At 40.6% G+C, this 19,270-nt stretch overlaps 1 protein-coding gene across 1 annotated transcript; it reads left to right on the plus strand.

Moving 5' to 3' along the window:
- Positions 1–224: 224 nt before the first annotated feature.
- On the plus strand, positions 225–9,272 carry DLK1 (delta like non-canonical Notch ligand 1). The gene is made up of 5 exons (XM_079309797.1): positions 225–360; positions 1,182–1,245; positions 1,688–1,818; positions 5,278–5,419; positions 8,162–9,272. Exons 1-5 carry the CDS (start codon positions 288–290, stop codon positions 8,901–8,903), a joined length of 1,152 nt encoding a protein of 383 aa, XP_079165923.1. The 5' UTR covers positions 225–287; the 3' UTR covers positions 8,904–9,272.
- The last annotated feature ends 9,998 nt before the right edge of the window (positions 9,273–19,270 follow it).

The raw sequence follows: 19,270 nt of genomic DNA on the forward strand, positions 1-19,270 counted from the left end.
GTGCAGAAGCTGCCGGAGCTGCCGGAGCCGCTGGAGCAGCCGGAACTGCCGGAGCATCTGGAGCGGCTGGAGGTGTAGAAGCCGCTGGAGCTGCCCGAGGTGCCCGGGCTTTCAGCGGCGGCTCCAGCCGCGGGGGGAGGCGGGCAGCCCTCCAGCCCTCCAGCCCTTCAGCCCTCCCCGCCCTCGGCCGCTCCCTCTCCCGCCCCGTCCGGAGCCGGCGCTGCTGCGGGCGGGGCTCCCCTGCCCGGCCCCGCTCCGCCGAGCCCCGCGGGCTGCCCGGCCCGGCCATGGGGCTGCCGAGCGCCGCCGGCATCCTGGGCTGCTGCTGCCTGCTGCCCCTCGTGCTGCCCGCCGCCCCAGGTAAGAGAGCGGGCGGGAGCCGCGCTCCGCATCCTCTGCCCGCAGGGATGGGGCGGGAGGGGAGGCGGCTCGGGAAAGTTTTGGGAGTTTGAGGCGGCGGCGGTGGCGGGAGCGCTGCCGGAGCCCCGGAGCCAAAGGCAGCCCTCGCTCCAGCGGGATCCTGCTGCCGTCGGGGGCTTTTCCTCGGCAGCGCACGCAGCGCGATTCTCCGCGTTGGCTTACGGTGTCAGGGCTGGCGGCGATCCCTGCGAGGGGCACTGCCTGCTGCAAACGCTAAACAAACAAACTAAACAAAAAATGCGACTGGGGTCTCTTCTCCTCACATTATTGATGCGTGATTTAATGAAAATTATTATTTGCATCCGATGCAGGGTTGAAATGAATTCAGCACTTGTATCGTAAGTCGTTTTAAATGGATTTTTTTTTTTTTCTGACTGAAAGTACTTTTGTGTTTCAAGTAGTTCTGAAACAGTGCATTTAGAGTGGCGTGTCATGAAATGACATCCGTGATTTTGTTCTGACATTAGCCCCTTAAAATGATTTATGGGGATATTACACACTGCGTGTGCTAAAGTAACTTTGTATTCTCTTGTGATTAATTCTGTATGTCGTTTCACTTGCCCTATAGGAACATTCTATAACATGTTCCAGATAGGTTGATTTAAAATTTTACAATACAAAATTGTGTTTGAAGAAAATAAGAAAAGGGACGTTTTTGCAGTCTGGACTCTTTCAAAGCATCAGTAATGTGTGTATAGGACATGATGTGGGGTTTTCTGTGCTGATTTTTCTGGTTTGATGTTATAAATCTCTTCTTCCAGGCGTGAACTGTAAAGCTGGCTGCCATCCAGAGAATGGGTTCTGTGAATTTCCCAGTGAATGCAGGTAAAAAGATCTGTCAGACAGGGGTATTAGCACAGGAATGGACAGGTTCAATAATTTATAGTCCTGGTGAGGGAGATGGGAACTGAAATGGTTTGTTCTCTGAAAATATGGACCTGTAATGAAACAACATTCTATTAGGATACAACAGTAACTGGAATAATTGAACATGGATGTTTAGATACCTGTTTCGTTTATTCTTTGCAGTATTAAGTATTTACATTGATTAGTTTGGGTTAGTTGGATTTTTTTCCTTGCTGAATGAAATGGTTTTCTTCACATTAAGTGCTTCTAATATCCCAGAAGCACTGATGGTATGCTTTTGTTCAAACAGTACAATTTAGTATGCAAAAGTTTATTATTGTGCCTCAAACAGGGGAACATCCTTTTAATTATATTTATTAAAAACATCCTATGTTTCTGTCTTGTCTTTTATCTGTTTCAGGTGTCAACCCGGCTGGCAGGGTGCACTTTGTGATCAGTGTGTTCCTTTCCCTGGGTGCTTGCACGGCAGCTGTGCCAAGCCCTGGCAGTGCATCTGTGAGGAGGGCTGGGTTGGCAGCCTCTGTGACATAGGTTTGCACATCCTTTTCTCTCCTTGGGCAAGTGAAGGGGAGCAGCCCCATCTGGTGTTGGAGGCACGCAAAGTCCTTCTGGAGAACTAATTTTAAAGTATTGGATGCTAGCTCCAGATAATGAGGAGGTTCTGGGCAGCAGCACATAAACCTCAATCTTTTACAATAATTTAGGCAGGAGCAATGCAGTATCTTTTGTAAATGGGCATATGTGTGAATTTACACAAAGTGTACATTCATTCTATTTCAAACATTAATTATCAGGGACAAGGCCAAGAAACAACTGGTCCCTTCTTGTCATGTAAGCCCTTCTAATCAACATACAAGTTATCTTGTATACCTTAAATAATTTTCAGTATTTATGTAGCACATTATATATATAGGTATGTGCTGTTTTCTTAATACTTCTTGAAAGAAAAACATTGTGCTTATATTTTCATTTACTTAACCTGGTGATGATTCAGTAAATTAACATTACTATAACTGAGAAAAAATTCTTCCTGGGCAGGCTGCCACTTTCCCCTCAGGTCTGAGGGGTAAGAACAGCTCCATGTGCACTCTCTCACCCTTTGTCAGTCAGAATCAGTCAGCTTAGAATGAGCAAGTGAAGAATTGGCCTTTGTTGAGATGGTTTATTTTGGATGACACAGGCAAATGTTCAGTCAGGGAGATCTGATGAGATGGAAACCACATGAGCATCCACGTAGCTGCAGCTGTGAGAGGACAAGTGTCCAGGGCCTCATTTTCTCTTCATGCCCTTCAGGCTTTTGTTGATATATGGCTTATAATTTATAGAGCATGCCTGAGCTCTCCAATGCACAGCCAAAGTGGTCATTGATCACAGTTTGAACTGCATAAGATTTTCAAGATGACTAAAAGAATCAGAAGGATTTAGGTGGGTCACATCCTTGCAGTGATAAGGAATTTGGTGCAAGGTTTTCAGGTGCTCATTTACTCATCAGGCTTTGCAGCCTGTACTCACCGACTGCATGCATGAGCAGAGAGAGGCTTCCTAAAGTCAGTCCTGGTATGTTTGCAGGAGCTATGGCAGCAGTGGTGACATCTGTGGTGCAGATGTGACTCTAAACTCTCAGATGTTGTTCTGGACGCATCTCACATATGTGTTTGCACCTGAGACAGACACCTGGATTCTCATTGCAGTTAATGAGGAAGAATGAGTCCTTCTCTGATCTACAATCAGATATTCTAAAGCTACACAGAATAATCCCATCTGCCACCTTAGGAGGCTCAGATCTGTTGCTTATCAGTGAATAAAAACCACATTTTTAAAGATTTCCACATTTTTAAAGGTACCATCTTGACAGCTGCATGCAGTTTAGGGGTTGGGTTTGATCCACTCTAAGCATGTAGGGCAGAATCTGTGGTAGTGTCTGTGACTATTATTGCAGCCACATGGATGGACAAGGCAATTGAAGAAAGACACCTGTGAGCTGGCCTGGGTGTTGACACTGCTGGTTAAGCTTTGTGCAATGGAGCCTGTCCAACTGAATCATGATGTCCTGGCATCTTCTCATCCTGGGGAAGCACAGCCTGTGTGTGAGCCCCTGGAAGCAGGCTGCACAGCACAGTTCCCCTCTGCAGCTGATACACACTGCACAGCACAGGCACCACATCAAGCACTGACAACAACAATGGGACAATCAATTTAGCCAATTTGTTTCCAGGAAAAAATCACAGCCCAGTCAGAGTGTTTGATCCACCCTGCTAAATCAGATCTGTCAGCTTGTCACCCCTGGCTGTGCCTACACAGTCCTGTTAGCAGGTCCATGACCTCCCACTGGAATCCTGGCCTCAGTTTGGCTAAAAAACCAACACACAGTGTGAGCTGGGAGCAAATTGTCCTGCTTGTCACTGGACTGCTTTGCCAAGGCCACATGTTGGTAAAATCACCAGAGAGTACAGGAATTCCTGTACAGAACAGGAATCTTTAATGCCTATGCAATGAATGCATGAGACAGGAGCTAAAAATTGTCCTCTGACAAACTAGTACTGAGCATATCTTCCTCATAAAAACACTCAGGGATTGCTTCATGTGCTGCAGCATGACAGCTTAGTTTGATGCAACTATTAATTATGTGTGATGTGATTGTGGCCACTCATATGTATAAATGCAACATCCTGGTTCTGTCTTTTCATCTCAGTTACCACTTGGTGGTTGTCCTTTTGAGAGGTAAAATAAAATAGAGAAAATGGGCTAATTGAGGCTATTTATGTATCATGTTTTAAAAGAACCTGGTACAACACCCTTTTAAGATGTGTTTTAAAATTAAATACCTGTCAAAAATTATTGACAGTAATATATATATATATGCATATTCATATATATGTATTTTAGAGAGTTTCCATGCTTCTTCATCAAAGTTCATGTTTTCTCCTCCATCAATGCACATGCTTAATTAGCTGCCTTTAGAGTCTGTGAAAATAGCTGGCAAACAACACTGCTCCAAAACGAATTCAAAGTTATTTTGGTCCTTGAAAATTGGAGTTTACACTCAAAGTGCATGCTAAGTTGTTGTCTTGCAACAAGAACAGGCCAATGCATTAGGAAACAGAACTTTTTGTTCAGAGAAGATTGTATTTGAAAGCTAAGGCTGTTGGTTTCTGTGGTTAAAATTTTGCAGTTCTTCATGATATCATCTCAATTTCATGTTATGCTGTGGGAAGTAAAATATAAATACCCTTAAATCCCTTTTTATCTTCTTAGAAAGTGTGTATATATGTGTGTGTGAGGCATCAGAAACCTTCCAGTCAGCACTTCTCTGCAGCTGCTGCAGTAGCTTGCTAAAATGTGCACTTGTTTGTTTATTTAGTTTTAATTATTTTAGAAATTCAGTAATCATTTGAGTGGGAAGTGGCTCAGCAGGGCAATTGCAAAGAAAGTGAGATGTATGACTTTGTCCAGATGTCATACAATTCTGTGTTCTGGTGCAGTTATGTAAGGGTTGAATGTAGCCCAGCCAAAAGACAAAATTTTAACAGTTTTTTTTTTTTTTTGTAAAATGCTGATCTCTGTTTTTATGAAACATTTGTTCATAAGCACATAATGATGTGGGCAGGGAGCAGGGAGAATTCCCATTTCCTGATGGCTTTATCAGAATTCTGCTCACGGAGAAGCCAAGATTGTGAAAATATGACTAGAACATGTAGAAGTTCTTTGTCCCATACTAATATTTTATTACTAATACTACTTCTTTATTGAATGAGTAATTCAAGCACACTTTGCAAGCAGGAGCTAAAAAGAGAGAAATAAGCTGAAATTGTTTGTAATAATTGAACAATCTAAACTCCATTTAATAAAGGGAGGAATAGATCAGAATTTATAAAATGCAGGATGAAGTATTGTTAAAGCTATATTTTATTTGAAGCATTATATACCTTTTGCTAACTCTTTCTTATTAGATTAATCAAGCCCTGTTGTTTTTTGGTTTTTTTTAAGCAGATATTCACCCATGTTCAGCAAAGCCCTGCACCAATAATTCAACATGTATAGAGACTGGTGATGGAGGATATATTTGTCTGTGTGCCCAGGGGTTTACAGGAAAAAACTGCCATCTCAAGAAAGGACCCTGCATTATTAATGGGTAAATATTGATTTCTGACATGCATTTAAAATTTACACTTCTATTATTCAGAATTCTTTGCTAAGTGTGGATATATATACTAGTTATTCCCCCCCAAAAACCAGTGTATTACAAAAATACAACAGCAACAGCAAAATAACACAGATTATTCCATGTACTTCCTTAAACTCCTCATAGTTTTAAATTGCTGAAACTAGTGTTTTTGTGTTGGAACTCTGTTTTTGGATTGAATGCTGATGAACTAGCCTGGAAATCATGAATTTTTTTTTTCAAGAAAGCAATAGACTTGAAACAGTGATTCTTTCTCTAGGAAACTGTCTTTTTTGGGAAAATTACCAGCAGGCTCTGCAAATCTGCATTTATTTTAAAAAGACAACTGTTGTCAGCATAAGCACTCCATGTCTGCTAATAATTCACAGTCCACCAGGGAGTGCATCCCACATCATGGGAACAGACCCCATCAGAGGGTGTCATTTCATTCACATCTCACTTCCCCTCAATTCCTCCCTACCTCAGTGGTAATGTTAAAAATGTTGATATTACTAAGCATTACTGCTGGCTTCTTAGCTATTATTCAGAGATGGAACCAGGACAATTCACAAATCAAAGTGTTTACTCTAGTCTGTTTACATGCATCTGCATTAGTGACCTCTGTGTGATGTTTTCAGGTTTTGCTTTGAAGCTGAGCACTGAGTGGTACATTCTAAAAGAAACCAGATTATCTGGGAAGCAAAGGATGGCATGGAATGCTTTCCACAACAAACCCTTCCTGTACTACACCTTGCTGTGTTAAATGCCAAAAAAGCAAAGTAACAGAATTTATTCAAGGAAATTAATATTAAGGCTTTATTTATTTAAACATATTTAAATTAGAAAAATGCAATTCTATTAGTAATAATTAAAGAAGATTTTGAAAATTCTGCCTTTCCCCCCTTATCTGTTTTTTATTTTAATACTTTACACTTCTGAAAATTTCAGAACAAAGTTTGCACTTATTTTCTCCAGCAATTTCTTCCCATTTCCCTAGAAAGTACTGAGATTTAACCCTGCCATGCAGGTTAAAACTTTTACACATTTTCCTATCCAAACCAGCTTGTCAAATTTTCCATGGGACCCATAAAGCTAAGTGCTGAATTCTCCAAGACAGCCATAACCACTGAAGGAGTATAACTCCAATTTCCATATTTTGCTCAAAAAGACTTAGTGGTTAATATGCTGAAAGTCCTTACCTCAATTTCTCACTAACAATGAGCCCAGTTTTGCTTTCCTAATACTGCTCCCAGACTTCCAATATGTTCTTTTTGGTGCTTTTTTACCCAGCCAACATCTAAAGTGAACAGTACTAGAGGACAGAGCAGAGGAAGCTGCAGAAAACAGGCAGATGATTCCTCTGCCACCATGTCCAGTCTCTCCTGGTGGGTGGCTGCTGAGTGTTTCAGTCCCCAGTGAAGCCAGAGGTGTTTGGATATTCCCAGAGCAATGGTGACTATCCCAGCCTTGTTCTGACCAGTGACCATTTGGAATCAGGAGCTTATATCTCTTTCACTGTCATTTCAACAATTCTTTTAAATCCCTGTGTCCCTCCATGGAATTCCATAAGAATCTGCTGCTACTGACTGCTGCACATGTGAAATGTCTGCATCTGAATCTGTGATGTTCATTACCCCTGGGACTTTGCCCTGGAAGTGAGGGACTTTTAATAACAGCTTGGACATTTCAATTATCAGATAGTACTGTGCTATATGTCTTCAGGGATACATAAGTATTCTGAAGTTTTGTTGTCAAATAGGCTTGTCCTAAACTTTGCCAAATATTTTTCATTTCTTTTACAAAGTGAGTTTTAAAAGCTTCTTTGATGTGATGAACTGCCATGAAAGTGGGTTTTGAAGTTTATTTGTAAACTGGGACCCAGGGACCCTTGTCAGCCAGCAGGAGCAGCTGAAGGACCAAGTGCACTTTGCACAGATCCCCTGAATTGACACATTTGTGCCAGTTAGTGGGTGGCCATTACACTCAGTTGCCTTGCAAAGATAGAAAACATCTCTCAGTCACCTAAAACACAGTATCAGGCTACTTGTTGGGAAGTACTAAAAGAGTTTGCAGAAATACCTGATTTCCTATGGTCCTGCTCTCACATTACAGCTGTCTTTACCCAGGCTGAAATTCTCTATTGATATTTTTTGTAATTGTAGCTATCAAAATTTTTGACTGAACAGCACTTTATAGGAAAGTATGTGTTTGCTTCTAAATTTTTTTTTGTGTCATGGAACACAGGCAGAATAAAACCAATCAGCTTTATGCCTAGTTGCTATGGCACTGTTTTGCTCTGCCAATTCAATATATAGATTATTTTAGGAATAATCAGGTAGAAAGGAGGCAGCCATGCTGCTCATGTCTTTATTCTGTCTTGTGTGAGTAGTTGCTCAGCTAAATAGCTCTGAGCATATAAAAATAGTGAGAAGCTTAATTTGAATAAATGTTTGAAATAATTTTAAATCCCTTCACAGCTCTTCAGGTTGAATTTATGTACTGGTGTACTAATCCTGCCTGAAGGGTCAGCAGAAGATATTATAATCTGTATTGACAAAGCAACTCATTCTTTATTCAGCTTCACTGGCTTTAGTGCACTTGGAATTTGCTCTTCTGAAGAAAACCAGCTTTTTTTTATTATACAAAGTGTTTCTTAATAGTTTTTTTTCCTTTGGACTTCAATTTTGTCTCTGTGTTTGTTGTCTATCCTAGTTCTCCCTGCCAGAATGGAGGAACATGCATTGATGACAATGGTTTTGCACCCCATGCTTCCTGTCTGTGCCCTTCTGGTTTTGCTGGCAACTTCTGTGAAATAGATAGAGACGACTGTGAGTCCAGCCCCTGTGAGAATGGAGGAACATGTACAGATGTTGGTGTGGGTTTCAGCTGCTCTTGTCCCCATGGCTACACAGGAAAGCTCTGCAGCAGTCGTGTGTCAGTCTGTGCAAGTGCCCCGTGTGAGAATGGAGGGACTTGCAGTGAGCATCCCCAGGGAGGGTTCGAGTGCATCTGCAAACCAGAATTTGTTGGTGTGACCTGCAGACATCCCAGCAAAAACACAAGTCTCTCTGGAATGAATGTGGAGACAAAGCATGTGCAGAATTACAAGCCACCTTCAAAAGCTCACCATAGATCAGTGCATCAACAACAAGAAATCCTGAAAATAACAGTGAAAGAGACAATTCAAAATGCAGATCCCTTACTGAGTAGAAGCCAGGTGATATGTTTTGTTGTGCTGGGCTTGCTTACCTGTCTTGTTGTCTTGGGTACAACTGGGATTGTTTTTTTTTCAAAATGTGAAATGTGGCTTGCTAATGCCAAATATAGTCACCTCCTGCGCAAGAAAAAGAACTTTTTTCTGAAATCTAACAATGGGGAAAACCTCTCAGTTAATATTATCTTCCCAGAGAAGATCAAATTGACTAATTACACTAAGAACTACACTGCCATCTAGGCCCTTGAAAGCCAAGCTGCATCTTGCAACTTTTCATAGCAATATGTAAAATTTATTGCCTGTGTTTGGCCTCAGTATTTGTGGATATATATGCTGTAAATTGTGCTGAGTGAAAATGAAGAAATGTGATGCATTTGTCTTGCTAAGGAATTTTTCATTCCCCAAGATAAAAGGTAAAAAAGGATTAAAAAACAAGGAATGTTATTTTGATTTCTCTTCAAGGCAGCTATTTTTTGTAAAATAAAAAGTAACTTATCTCTGGAACTGTATTGTGGCTTTCTTGTCTTGTGCATAGTTAATTTGGCAAGTACAGTACTTGCAAATTTCTGAGCAAAGTTTTTTTTTTTTAAATAAACAGCAGTTAAGGGCTATACTGGTTTATTTATTCATTTCCAAACCTTATTCTACCACAAGGTCTGCAACAAGTGTCCATGCTGAACTCATTTGCTATATCTGATAAAGGCTTTGGAAATTGCAACCAGCAGGACCAAATTCACACTGATATCTCACCTTTTCAGTCAGTGTTGCTATTTTTACGTGCTTTTAAGAGAGATTCTATGGAATCTTAGAGGTCGTTGGGGTATTAATTTCAGGTTAAAGGTCTTGTGCTTGAAATTCTGCATCTATAAATTGTTCTATTTATCTATTTTTAAAATCTATTTTAAAAAGCTTTTCAATGTCTTTCTTTTTAGAGACCTAGTAGAGATTTAAAGGATCAAAGTCTGACTTTTCTATAAATACTCCTTAAAGACCTCTGCTGAGAGAGGTATCCTTCATGATTGTGTCATGGGGAGAAAGGAAAAGATGCCACATGTCACCTGAAATAGGACAGCTGCTTTTAATTCTTCACTTCTGCTTTTTCTGTCACATTTCAAGGAGAGGACAAGGTTTTCAAGAATCAAAAGCAGCAGTGGCAAACAGACAAAGGGTCATGAAATCCATAAAATTGTCAGGGGCCAGAGGGCATTAAGAAGTCTTAACCTCCCTGAGGAGCCTGGCCAGGGGCTCTCACCCTCCTCCTGCCCACGGGACCATTTTGGGTCAGCCCAGGACTGTTGGTTCTGCTCTGAGCTGTGCTGGGCTCCACCTCTGCCTGGTCCTTGGGCTGGGTACTCTGGGCAGCCCATGTGCTGAAAGGAGCCCTTGGACCTGTGCTCCAGCCCTGCCCCTGGCCCTGTCTGCTGTTCTCCTGCTGGAGCCCACGGGTGGCCCCTGGAGCTGGTTCATCACTTGCTGTGTCTGGAGCTGCCAGTGGGCTCCAGCACCAGCACCAGCTCTGGAGATGTGCCCACCTTCTGTGCTGGCCATGGCTCTGTCCACCCTGGGACATGACCCTGCTGGTTCTTCCAGCTTCTTTTCCTAAATGGCCAGCCTGACACCAACTGATCCCTATAAGAAAAACAAAAGAAAAATAAAACCCACCAAAGCAACAAAACCAATCACTTCCAACTGCAGTGCCTAAAGGTGTCTTTAACTGCAGTTTTGTAGCAGTTTATTTCCCCAGCCACCCTAGATACGAATGATTAGCTGCTTCTTCTCAGCTCTCTCATAACTATGCTATTCCCAAATCCATTAACAGCTGCTCAATTGAAAAAATGCCTTAAAGCACATACATGGCATTATAATAGGATTTTTTTTGGCATCTCTCTGAATTTCTAAGAATATATAGCAAGTTTGCTGTATTTTGATAATATTTGCATATATCATAGCATTACAATGTAGTGCTAAGAGGAAAAATGGTATTCAGATACTATTGAACTCCAGATAACAGGGTGAAAATTTTAGATGAAGAAGATGCTCCTTCTCAAAGCTCTTGTTGTAAAGACAAACATTTATCAAACCTAGCAACTTTTCAGCCAGATGTAGTGAAGTTTTAAGAAGATTGAGAAACACAGATGAATCTAAAACCAGGCAAGCAGAGTTGAATTTCAAGCCATGAAACATGAGTCTCAGGAGATGACACACTTCTTTAAACCAGTATGCTTTAAACATGCATTTCAGTATTGTGCATTTTAACATTATTAGGAATATGCTAGGGTCAATTTGGAGATAACCAGAAACATGCATAACTCCACTGGGTATGTTGAGCTTTGATTCAAAGCCAGTTACAACTTTATGTGTCTTCTAGGAGTCATTAGTTAAATTCCTGAGCTGCCTGTACACCTTACCTCCACCTTTGAGCAGAGGCTCCCTTACCCCTTACAACTTGGTCTGCTCCAGGACAGAACAAGGCTCTAAAAAAGCTTTGTATTTTAAACATACAAAACTTAGGAAGCTGCCATTCAAATTTATGAATTGTCACCTTTTTTTTGGCCATGGTGATCCAGTGGGCAGTTCCTCCATCACAGTGCATTTCTTCATATGTAGACAGAAGAATGCTTTTGAAGAAAAGGTGATTTTCACAGCATGGAAAAATAATAGATTTCAACACTTAGTATCCTTCCTATTGTTGGTGGTGTATTGTCCTGCTACTTTCCCCAAAGTAAAAAACTGTTACCTTAAACATGAAAGTTTGGAGAAAATATTATCTGACTTCTCTGTTCCAGGAAAGAATTAAATGTGTATGTTTGTTTCTCACATTTGTGCTGTCAGTGTAGTGAATAGCTCTGAAGCCTTATTACCACACAAGTGACAACTGGGATGATAAAAAAGATAATGGATCAATGGCCTGCAACAGGTCTCCAAAGCAAGAATTTTAAAATAAGCATTGTGCATAAACATTTATATAATAGCAAAGAGAAGACAGAACATTGACACCAGTTCAATTTTATATTAATTCTACATATTTTTTATCAATGGAGAGAGAACAACATATCTACGATACCCATTGTCGTAGGTACCAACCTGTGTTGCCTTGTCTCACATTTTTATTTTCTGAATGTTCCCTTTTAATCAAGCAATGATGCTTCTTAGACTCAAATTCACCTCTCTGCCTTTTTGCCTGTGTAAACAAAAAAATAAATAAGGACAACTTGGCTGAGGGATGGGTTAGGACAGTGGGACACTTTATTAAGGGCATTAGCTCCTTCTTGTCCCCAAGGCTTGGGGGAATATATTATTGTATTTTTTTTATTTGAACCACCTCCCTTTGAGCCATCTTAGCCTCTGTACCTGCTATGTTAAACAAAAACAAAAACCAAAAACCAAAAACAAACAAAACATGAAAATACATGTTCCATAAGAGAGACGTAGAGACAGGTCATGGATGATTTTCCAGCTGGGTTTGAAGTTTTTTTGAGCTTGTTTGGGTGGGTTTTCCTTTTGGGCTTTTTTGAGGGGGGGATTGGGTTGGGTTTTTTTCCGTGGAGGAGGAAAAATAGCCATGGTGGGGGAGAGGTCTGTCTGCTGCAGAAGTAGAACAAATGAAGGAACAATGACTGAATTCTGGAAAGGATATCTGAATGGTGAATACATACATGGCTTTTGTTTTTACTGCCATTCTTGATATTGGTCCAGAAACCAACAATGTACACATTACTCTGGATCTGTAAGTGCTAAACCATCTGCTGATGGTATATCCCACAGCAGCCCAGATAGTTTGCTCTTCTAGGTTGACAGCATGAGGTTCTGTTTTCAAAGAAATGTTTAGATCCAGGTGGACTATGGAAGTCCTATTTAAAACAGACCTTCAGCTTTTGAGAGTGAAGCAGTTTTAAGGACATTACAGGAATATGTACAAACCATAAACAACAGGGCAGTTAGCACTGGCTGAGTACAATGCTTTTCACAATTATGTCATTCCCTCTCCAAGTTCTCAAATTTGCCTTGGCAAATTTATTTACTATCACAGCCTTAAGGGCAAAACAATTTGCTACAGATATGGAACACTTTTTGTTTTTAGAAATACAGGACCTTCCTGGCAGAACTACATGTGTATGCATCCAGAGAACATGAAATCATTGGACATGTACTATACATACACTGTGAATTTTCCAAAACACATCTCATTTACTATGCATTTCTTGTGAATGAGCCATGGACAAATCCTATGTTCCTGGAAGTCACACAGGCTAGGAAAATATCCAGTTAAGCCTGGCTTAGATGAAAGAAATGTCTTGAGAAAAGACTTTTGTAGTTGCTCAACCCATATTGGAGTCGGCACTTGAGGTCCACAAAAACAGGGCAGCTTTGTTGCAGCTCTGTGGCTATTAAATGAGAGAAACCCAGAAAATGTACTGGGATTCTGCCCTTTCTAACATCAAGTTATATTTTTTTCTAAGTTTTCTTGAAGGAGATGAAGATACATTTTCAAATTATGATGGTGAAGGTTGTTTTAAAACTTTGCAAGAGGAGGAATAAGACTTCATGTAAAGAGGAATATTTCAATTTCAAATATAAACGGAACTGTTGATCTGGGATTTGAAGAACCACTGAATTAATTAATTTTTGGTTATTAGCTCTAAAACTCAAAATGATAATTTTTCTTGCATTTCAGCTCCCTGTAGGTCCTTGAGATGGGGAAGCCGTGCTGAAGATCATATCTTAGGGTCTCAGAGAAGTCCATGGGTACACGATGAAGAATGTGATCCTTGCCCCTGGCAATCAAGACAAATTCTACAGGCACAGAGCAGCCTTCTTATATTTTTATGGTCTCTCAAAATCAAATCTGAGCAACTTCAAAGATTCCAAAATATGAAAGTAATATAATATAGAAGAGGGAATAAGCCAGTCTTAGTGAGAAGTTTTTATTGGGCCACAAATGCTTTTTATAACATGAAACTTGGAGCAAAAATACTGTTTAATTCTTCGTCTCTCCATCCACTTTCCTCTTTCAGAGTGGTCCTTGCTATCATTTGCAGTTTTCTCTTGCTCTGCCCGCTTGATGGCAGCATTTGAACACAGAACGGTCTGATCGCCTCAGCTCCTGCCGCATCTCCCAGCGGAAAGTTTGTGACCCATCCCCGGTGGCTGGTTATGGGAAAATGGCAAAAACAGAGAACGAGAACACGCCAGTCCTCCTGTATGTACCACTGCTCCTGACACGGTGAGCTGCAGCAAAACCACATCTGCATCAGAAGAGAAAGACAGCAGTGAATCCCCAGAGAATTACTGCTCTCCTTTGGAATTAAACTGAAAGTAGAATTCAGCCATCCTTCCAACTTGTACGTGGCTTTTGGTAGCCCAAACACAGACACTGTGCACTTTTAAAGTGTTGGCAAGTGCTGGATGGGGCTTTGAGCAACCTGTTTGTGCCCTGAGCACAGCACGGCAGGTAGAACTACATGATCTTTAAGGTCCTCTTCAATCCAAACCATCCTAGGATTCTGTGATTTATAAAGAACACTACATTAATGAAAGTATTTTAAATTAACAGTCACTGAGAGGAAATTAAGAATAATGAAAGGATAAGCAAGAAATTATTTTATATAAATTCAGCTAAATGAAAAGGTTTTGGTATACTGGTATTCTCCTAGACTCTCTCATTTTGCTTGACTATTTTTTTTAACCCAAAAGGGCATGCACAGCAACTTTGTCAATAATCTAATACCCATTCTTATGCTTCTCACATTGTATAGTGAGATTTTTATTTGCCTTTCTCTCTTTATTGACTTTCTAAGGTGTTCAAATTGGAAAAGGGAAAATATATGCTTTAATTTTTAAAAATCTTTTTGTACTGAATTCAAAGACAGAACTTAATTCAGATTTCCAGAGCAGATTCAGGCACATCACAACTTTCTGGGATCTGTGCGTCTACAACATTTCCAGCAAGAAATAATTAATATTTTAAAAAGCTAAATAAAATTGGAGTTATTCCATTCTTTTTTAAACTACTGGAAGTATTACAAGAGTCCAACATTTTATCACGGGCAAATGTAAGCTTTGAAGGGATTCAAGCCTCTACTCTCACCTGCGCCTGTTTTTCTTCCTAACTAATGGGACTTGGAGGACTAAGGAGATCTGACTGATGTGGTGGCTGGGAGCCTGGATTGCTGGGAGATATGAAAGGCAGCCTGTTTGCAGGGAGTGTTGGAGTACTCCCTGTAGTTTTGAGCCCAAGAAAGAGTCAGTGATGCCTCCGTGCTGAGAGAGAACAAAGACTGCCTGGAAGCCAGAGATGAAAGCACAGGATCACGTGTGGGCTTACTGTTGGGAAAGAGCCATAAAGGGACCAAGTCTGATGTGGAGCCCTGTCTGAGGCAGCTTTTCTTTAGACAACTGCAGGGCTGTTATATTCTAAGAGATTAGCTCAGCGGGGGAGATCTTAGTTTGTGCTTTATAGAGCACGTGTGAGGTTGAGGGAGCTAAGAGGGAGAAGCTGCAGCTTTATCAGGTTTGCTCTGCACAGCTGCCTGCAGGCCCAGTCCTGTTCTCCCCTTCAGAAAGATTCAGAATTGTCCAATAGTTTCAATGAAGCTGCTGCTGTTACCTTGGGGTGTCGTCTCCCTTTTGAATATCAGTCCTTTTGATATTTTGCTCATTACTGCACCAATTCTGCATTGCTCTTGGCTGGAGATTTTCATTTTTCTATCCTACGGTTATGATCTTCATTTAAAAAATAGTACTGATGAGTGGAAAAGGGTGCAAAAAATTCAGGCTGTCCCCCAGCCTCAAGACTTTCCTCTCCAGAGAAAAGGTTAGAGATTGTTAGCCCTGTTGGCCAAATTGCAAAATTGTGACATGCAAATGGCTTTTCAGTAGCTGCTTCCAGTTCCTAAGTAGGTAGATCCAGGATGATCATGTCTGTTGGCATCATTTCCAGAAGAATGAATTTGGAGGAAAAGGGGCTTCTTTAACACTATGCACACTACTGCCTCAAATCCATCTGTCTTTGAGAGCAACTACAATGGCATGGATAAAAGCAAACAAATAGAGTGGGAGAAGAGCATTTAAAATGGAAGATCATGCCCAAATCAATGCAGCCATAATCCACTCACAAGTTTAGCAAAGACCTTCATGTTCTACTTAGCAGAGGCACGCAAAAAAAGGGGAAGAAAATGGCGAAATAGCCTAGTTTAAAGAGACAATGGAATGGTGAGTCCAAGCATTTGCTTTGAGGATGTGAAGTAAAACAGTGGGATGGTCTCCACAGAATCCCAAGACAGAAGAGGAATGAAGGCCACCCAGTTAACCTGGAAACAATGACAGTCCTCAAAGTCCTTGTCGTTCTAGCAGGCGCGACTAGCTTCAGGCAGGGGAGGAAATCTAAGTAGGTGGCATAACTAGAAGAAGAAGGGAATTTAGGCTTTGTTCTTTTCTTCTGTTCCCCCTGAGATGTGCTGTTTAGATTTGCCATACTCTACCCAATTGCTTACAGGCGGCAGGGCATGTGTGAGCACTGCAAGATGAGGAGGGGCTGGACATCCTGGTGTGGATGAGTGCCACCATCCTCTGCACGGTTCAGAGAGAGGCAAGGAGTGAGGAGGCTGATGATATTCAGCAAATGGGATTGATGATATTCAGCAAACATGATATTCAGCCTGCCTGAGGTCCTTGCTCATGAAAAGGGCAAGTCGGAAGAAAATGCATTTGCTGTTTAATTCAATGATATTCAGCAAAGACTATCCTGAATAGTTGAAGAGCTGTATGTTTGTATCCTGATGGTGCCTATAGCTAGGCAAAAATAGTGTTGCTCCTTTGAGTAGGACCATGATGTAGGTCTTTCAAAAAAGCAATTGTAGCTGAAAAGGATTCCTAGCTGTTTTTTCTTCTTCCCAGTCTTTGGAGGAACTTGATGTAGAGGAGACAAAATGTTATTGAAGCCTGTGGTACAAATGTTGGAGCATTAAACTATCAGCTTAAATAGGTCTTCAGATGTATTTGCATAATAAACACTTTCATATGTTCTGTCTCTTGTGGGCAGTGCTGAGTTTGCAAATGAGTGAGTTTCCACTGAAAAGTTCCAGCTAAGCCTGCTCATAAGCTTCTTCCCCATCAATATTCAAGTTTTTTCTACAGAAATACATTTGCCCTAAAGTTCCAGTGAACCCAACTGATTGTATATTAAAAAAAAAAAAAAAAAAAAGGAACACACATGGACAGTGTGCGCTTGAATGTTTGCAAGGTGCTTTAAAAGTCCATGGCTGTGGCAGTGAGCAATGCTGTGACTAGATGGTGCACTTGCCATATCATACATAGAAACTAAGAACAGAGTGGTGATAGCTGCTTCTTGCACAGGTATTTGTGAAAGCTCTGGTAGTGATTACTGTGTGCATATCTGTCTTTGTCTTTGAGGAAGCATGTTACAGCTATGGGATAAGGGGAACTCTGGGTTTTGAGAACATATATTAAGTATATTTTAAGAATATATACTCAGTATAGTAAGTATAAACCCCCCTGAAAAAAAAAAAAAGAAGAAACAACACAATGACTAACAATGCACTTACAGCACACCATAGTATTTCCATCCAATCATCCAGCAGGTCTTATTCACTGCTATTTATGTTGTCTTGTTGACATTTATACTGTAAATCCTGCCTGCACTGAAACTTGTCTGACAATTCTTTCTATGAGCCTGGGCTGGGAGGTGAAATAGCAATGCCTGATGCAAATCATCCACATTCAGTTTTCCCATGCTTAGTGTCTGGCTCAGACTAATGTTGTTTTAAGTCTCAGCAAAAAAAACAGATTGGTTTCCAAGGATGAGAAGATATTGTCTCTTCTACTTGTTATTTAAAAATAATAATCTGATAGTCATGTTGAAGCATAACAGCACTATTCTGAGGGCTGCTCATACAGATCTGATGTCCTTTTGACACGGGTTTTATTGGGTTGTCATGAATTTCTACTTATTAATGCAATAGTTAAAACAACAAGTGTGAGGGGAGAAAACACCAGATTTATTGAAAACAGCTATTCCATGTAAATGTCAAGCTTTTTAAAAGCAGAAGTACACCTCCTGCAGGTCAGACATCAACCCTTGCAACATCTTAGAGCTTCTGGCTGAAATACATTCCCTCACAGATAATAACAGCTTGTGCCTCAATTGCCCTGGTTGAAGGCTGCATGAAGCCGCCCAACCTGGAGCAAATAAAAAAGCAATTTGAGTTGTTTTCCACTTTCAGTGAACTCAGGATGCCGTGTGCTTGTTGTGAGCTGCCAGTTGCACATGAGCACAGGATGCAGCTGGCTGAAGTGTCCTGTCATCCTGCAGGAGCATGTGGTTCCCTGAGCCTGAGGTGTGATGGACCTCAGATCCTTACTCTGAATTACTTCCAGTGTCAGAAATGGGGATTTTAAGATTGTTAGAGTGAAAAGCTTCATAATTATTTAAAACCTGCCTGAGATCCTTGCTGGGGAAATGGGGAAGTGCTAAGAAAATACATTTGCAGTTTGATTCAATTTTTGCACGAGTGTGTGTCTGAATAAAGATTTCAAGATAAAGCTCCTATTCTGAAATTAGAATTGAAACTGGAGCCACAGAGGGCCCTAGGGTTGCATTCTTATTTGACTGGCTGCATTCTTCTCAAAGTTCTGTGAAGATATCATATGGTTGCTGGGATATGAAGGTTTAGTCCTTCCACAAAGCACCGTGCATCACACATATGGCAAAAGTGTTGTGCCTTGGCACATCATTGCTGGTGCAGCTCAGAAGGGTCAGCTGGAGCAGGGCTCCAGCAATCCCTTCACTCTCTCCAAATGGTCAAGGGTTTTTCAACATGTGCACTCTGCAGAACCAACCTGTACTTGTGAGATAGCATTTTGACATGAGGGAACACAAAAAAAGGTGTGAATTACACTCCTTTGTACATGCTAAAAAAGTGGAACTGAACTGATTATTAAAGAAAAAAGAGAGAAAGAGAGAAAGAGAGAAAGAGAGAAAGAGAGAGAGAAAGAGAGAAAGAGAGAAAAAGAAAGAGAAAGAAAGAAAGAGAGAGAGAAAGAGAAAGAAAGAAAAAAAGAAAGAAAGAAAGAAAGAAAGAAAGAAAGAAAGAAAGAAAGAAAGAAAGAAAGAAAGAAAGAAAGAAAGAAAGAAAGAAAGAAAGAAAGAAAGAAAGAAAGAAAGAAAGAAAGAAAGAAAGAAAGAAAGAAAGAAAGAAAGAAAGAAAGAAGAAAGAAAGAAAGAAAGAAAGAAAGAAAGAAGAAAGAAAGAAGAAAGAAAGAAAGAAAGAAAGAAGAAAGAAAGAAAGAAGAAAGAAAGAAAGAAGAAAGAAAGAAAGAAAGAAAGAAAGAAAGAAAGAAAGAAAGAAGTACCAATTTTTCTTTGATGCAGCATTATGAAAGGTTTCTCTGTGTTTGTCTTTTGGATCCTCTTTGGGCTCAGAAGAAGCTGGAGAGGGATCCTTCATCAATAACTCTAGTAAAAGGACAAGGAGTAACAAGTTCAAACTGAAAGGGAGGAAATTTAGTTTAGATGTAAGGAATAAATTCTTCTGTGAGGGCAGTGAGGCACTGGAGCAGGTTGCCCAGAGAAGTTGTGGATTCCCCAG

The sequence above is a fragment of the Erithacus rubecula genome (genome assembly GCF_903797595.1).
Source record: "Erithacus rubecula genome assembly, chromosome: 6".
Lineage (NCBI taxonomy): Eukaryota > Metazoa > Chordata > Aves > Passeriformes > Muscicapidae > Erithacus > Erithacus rubecula.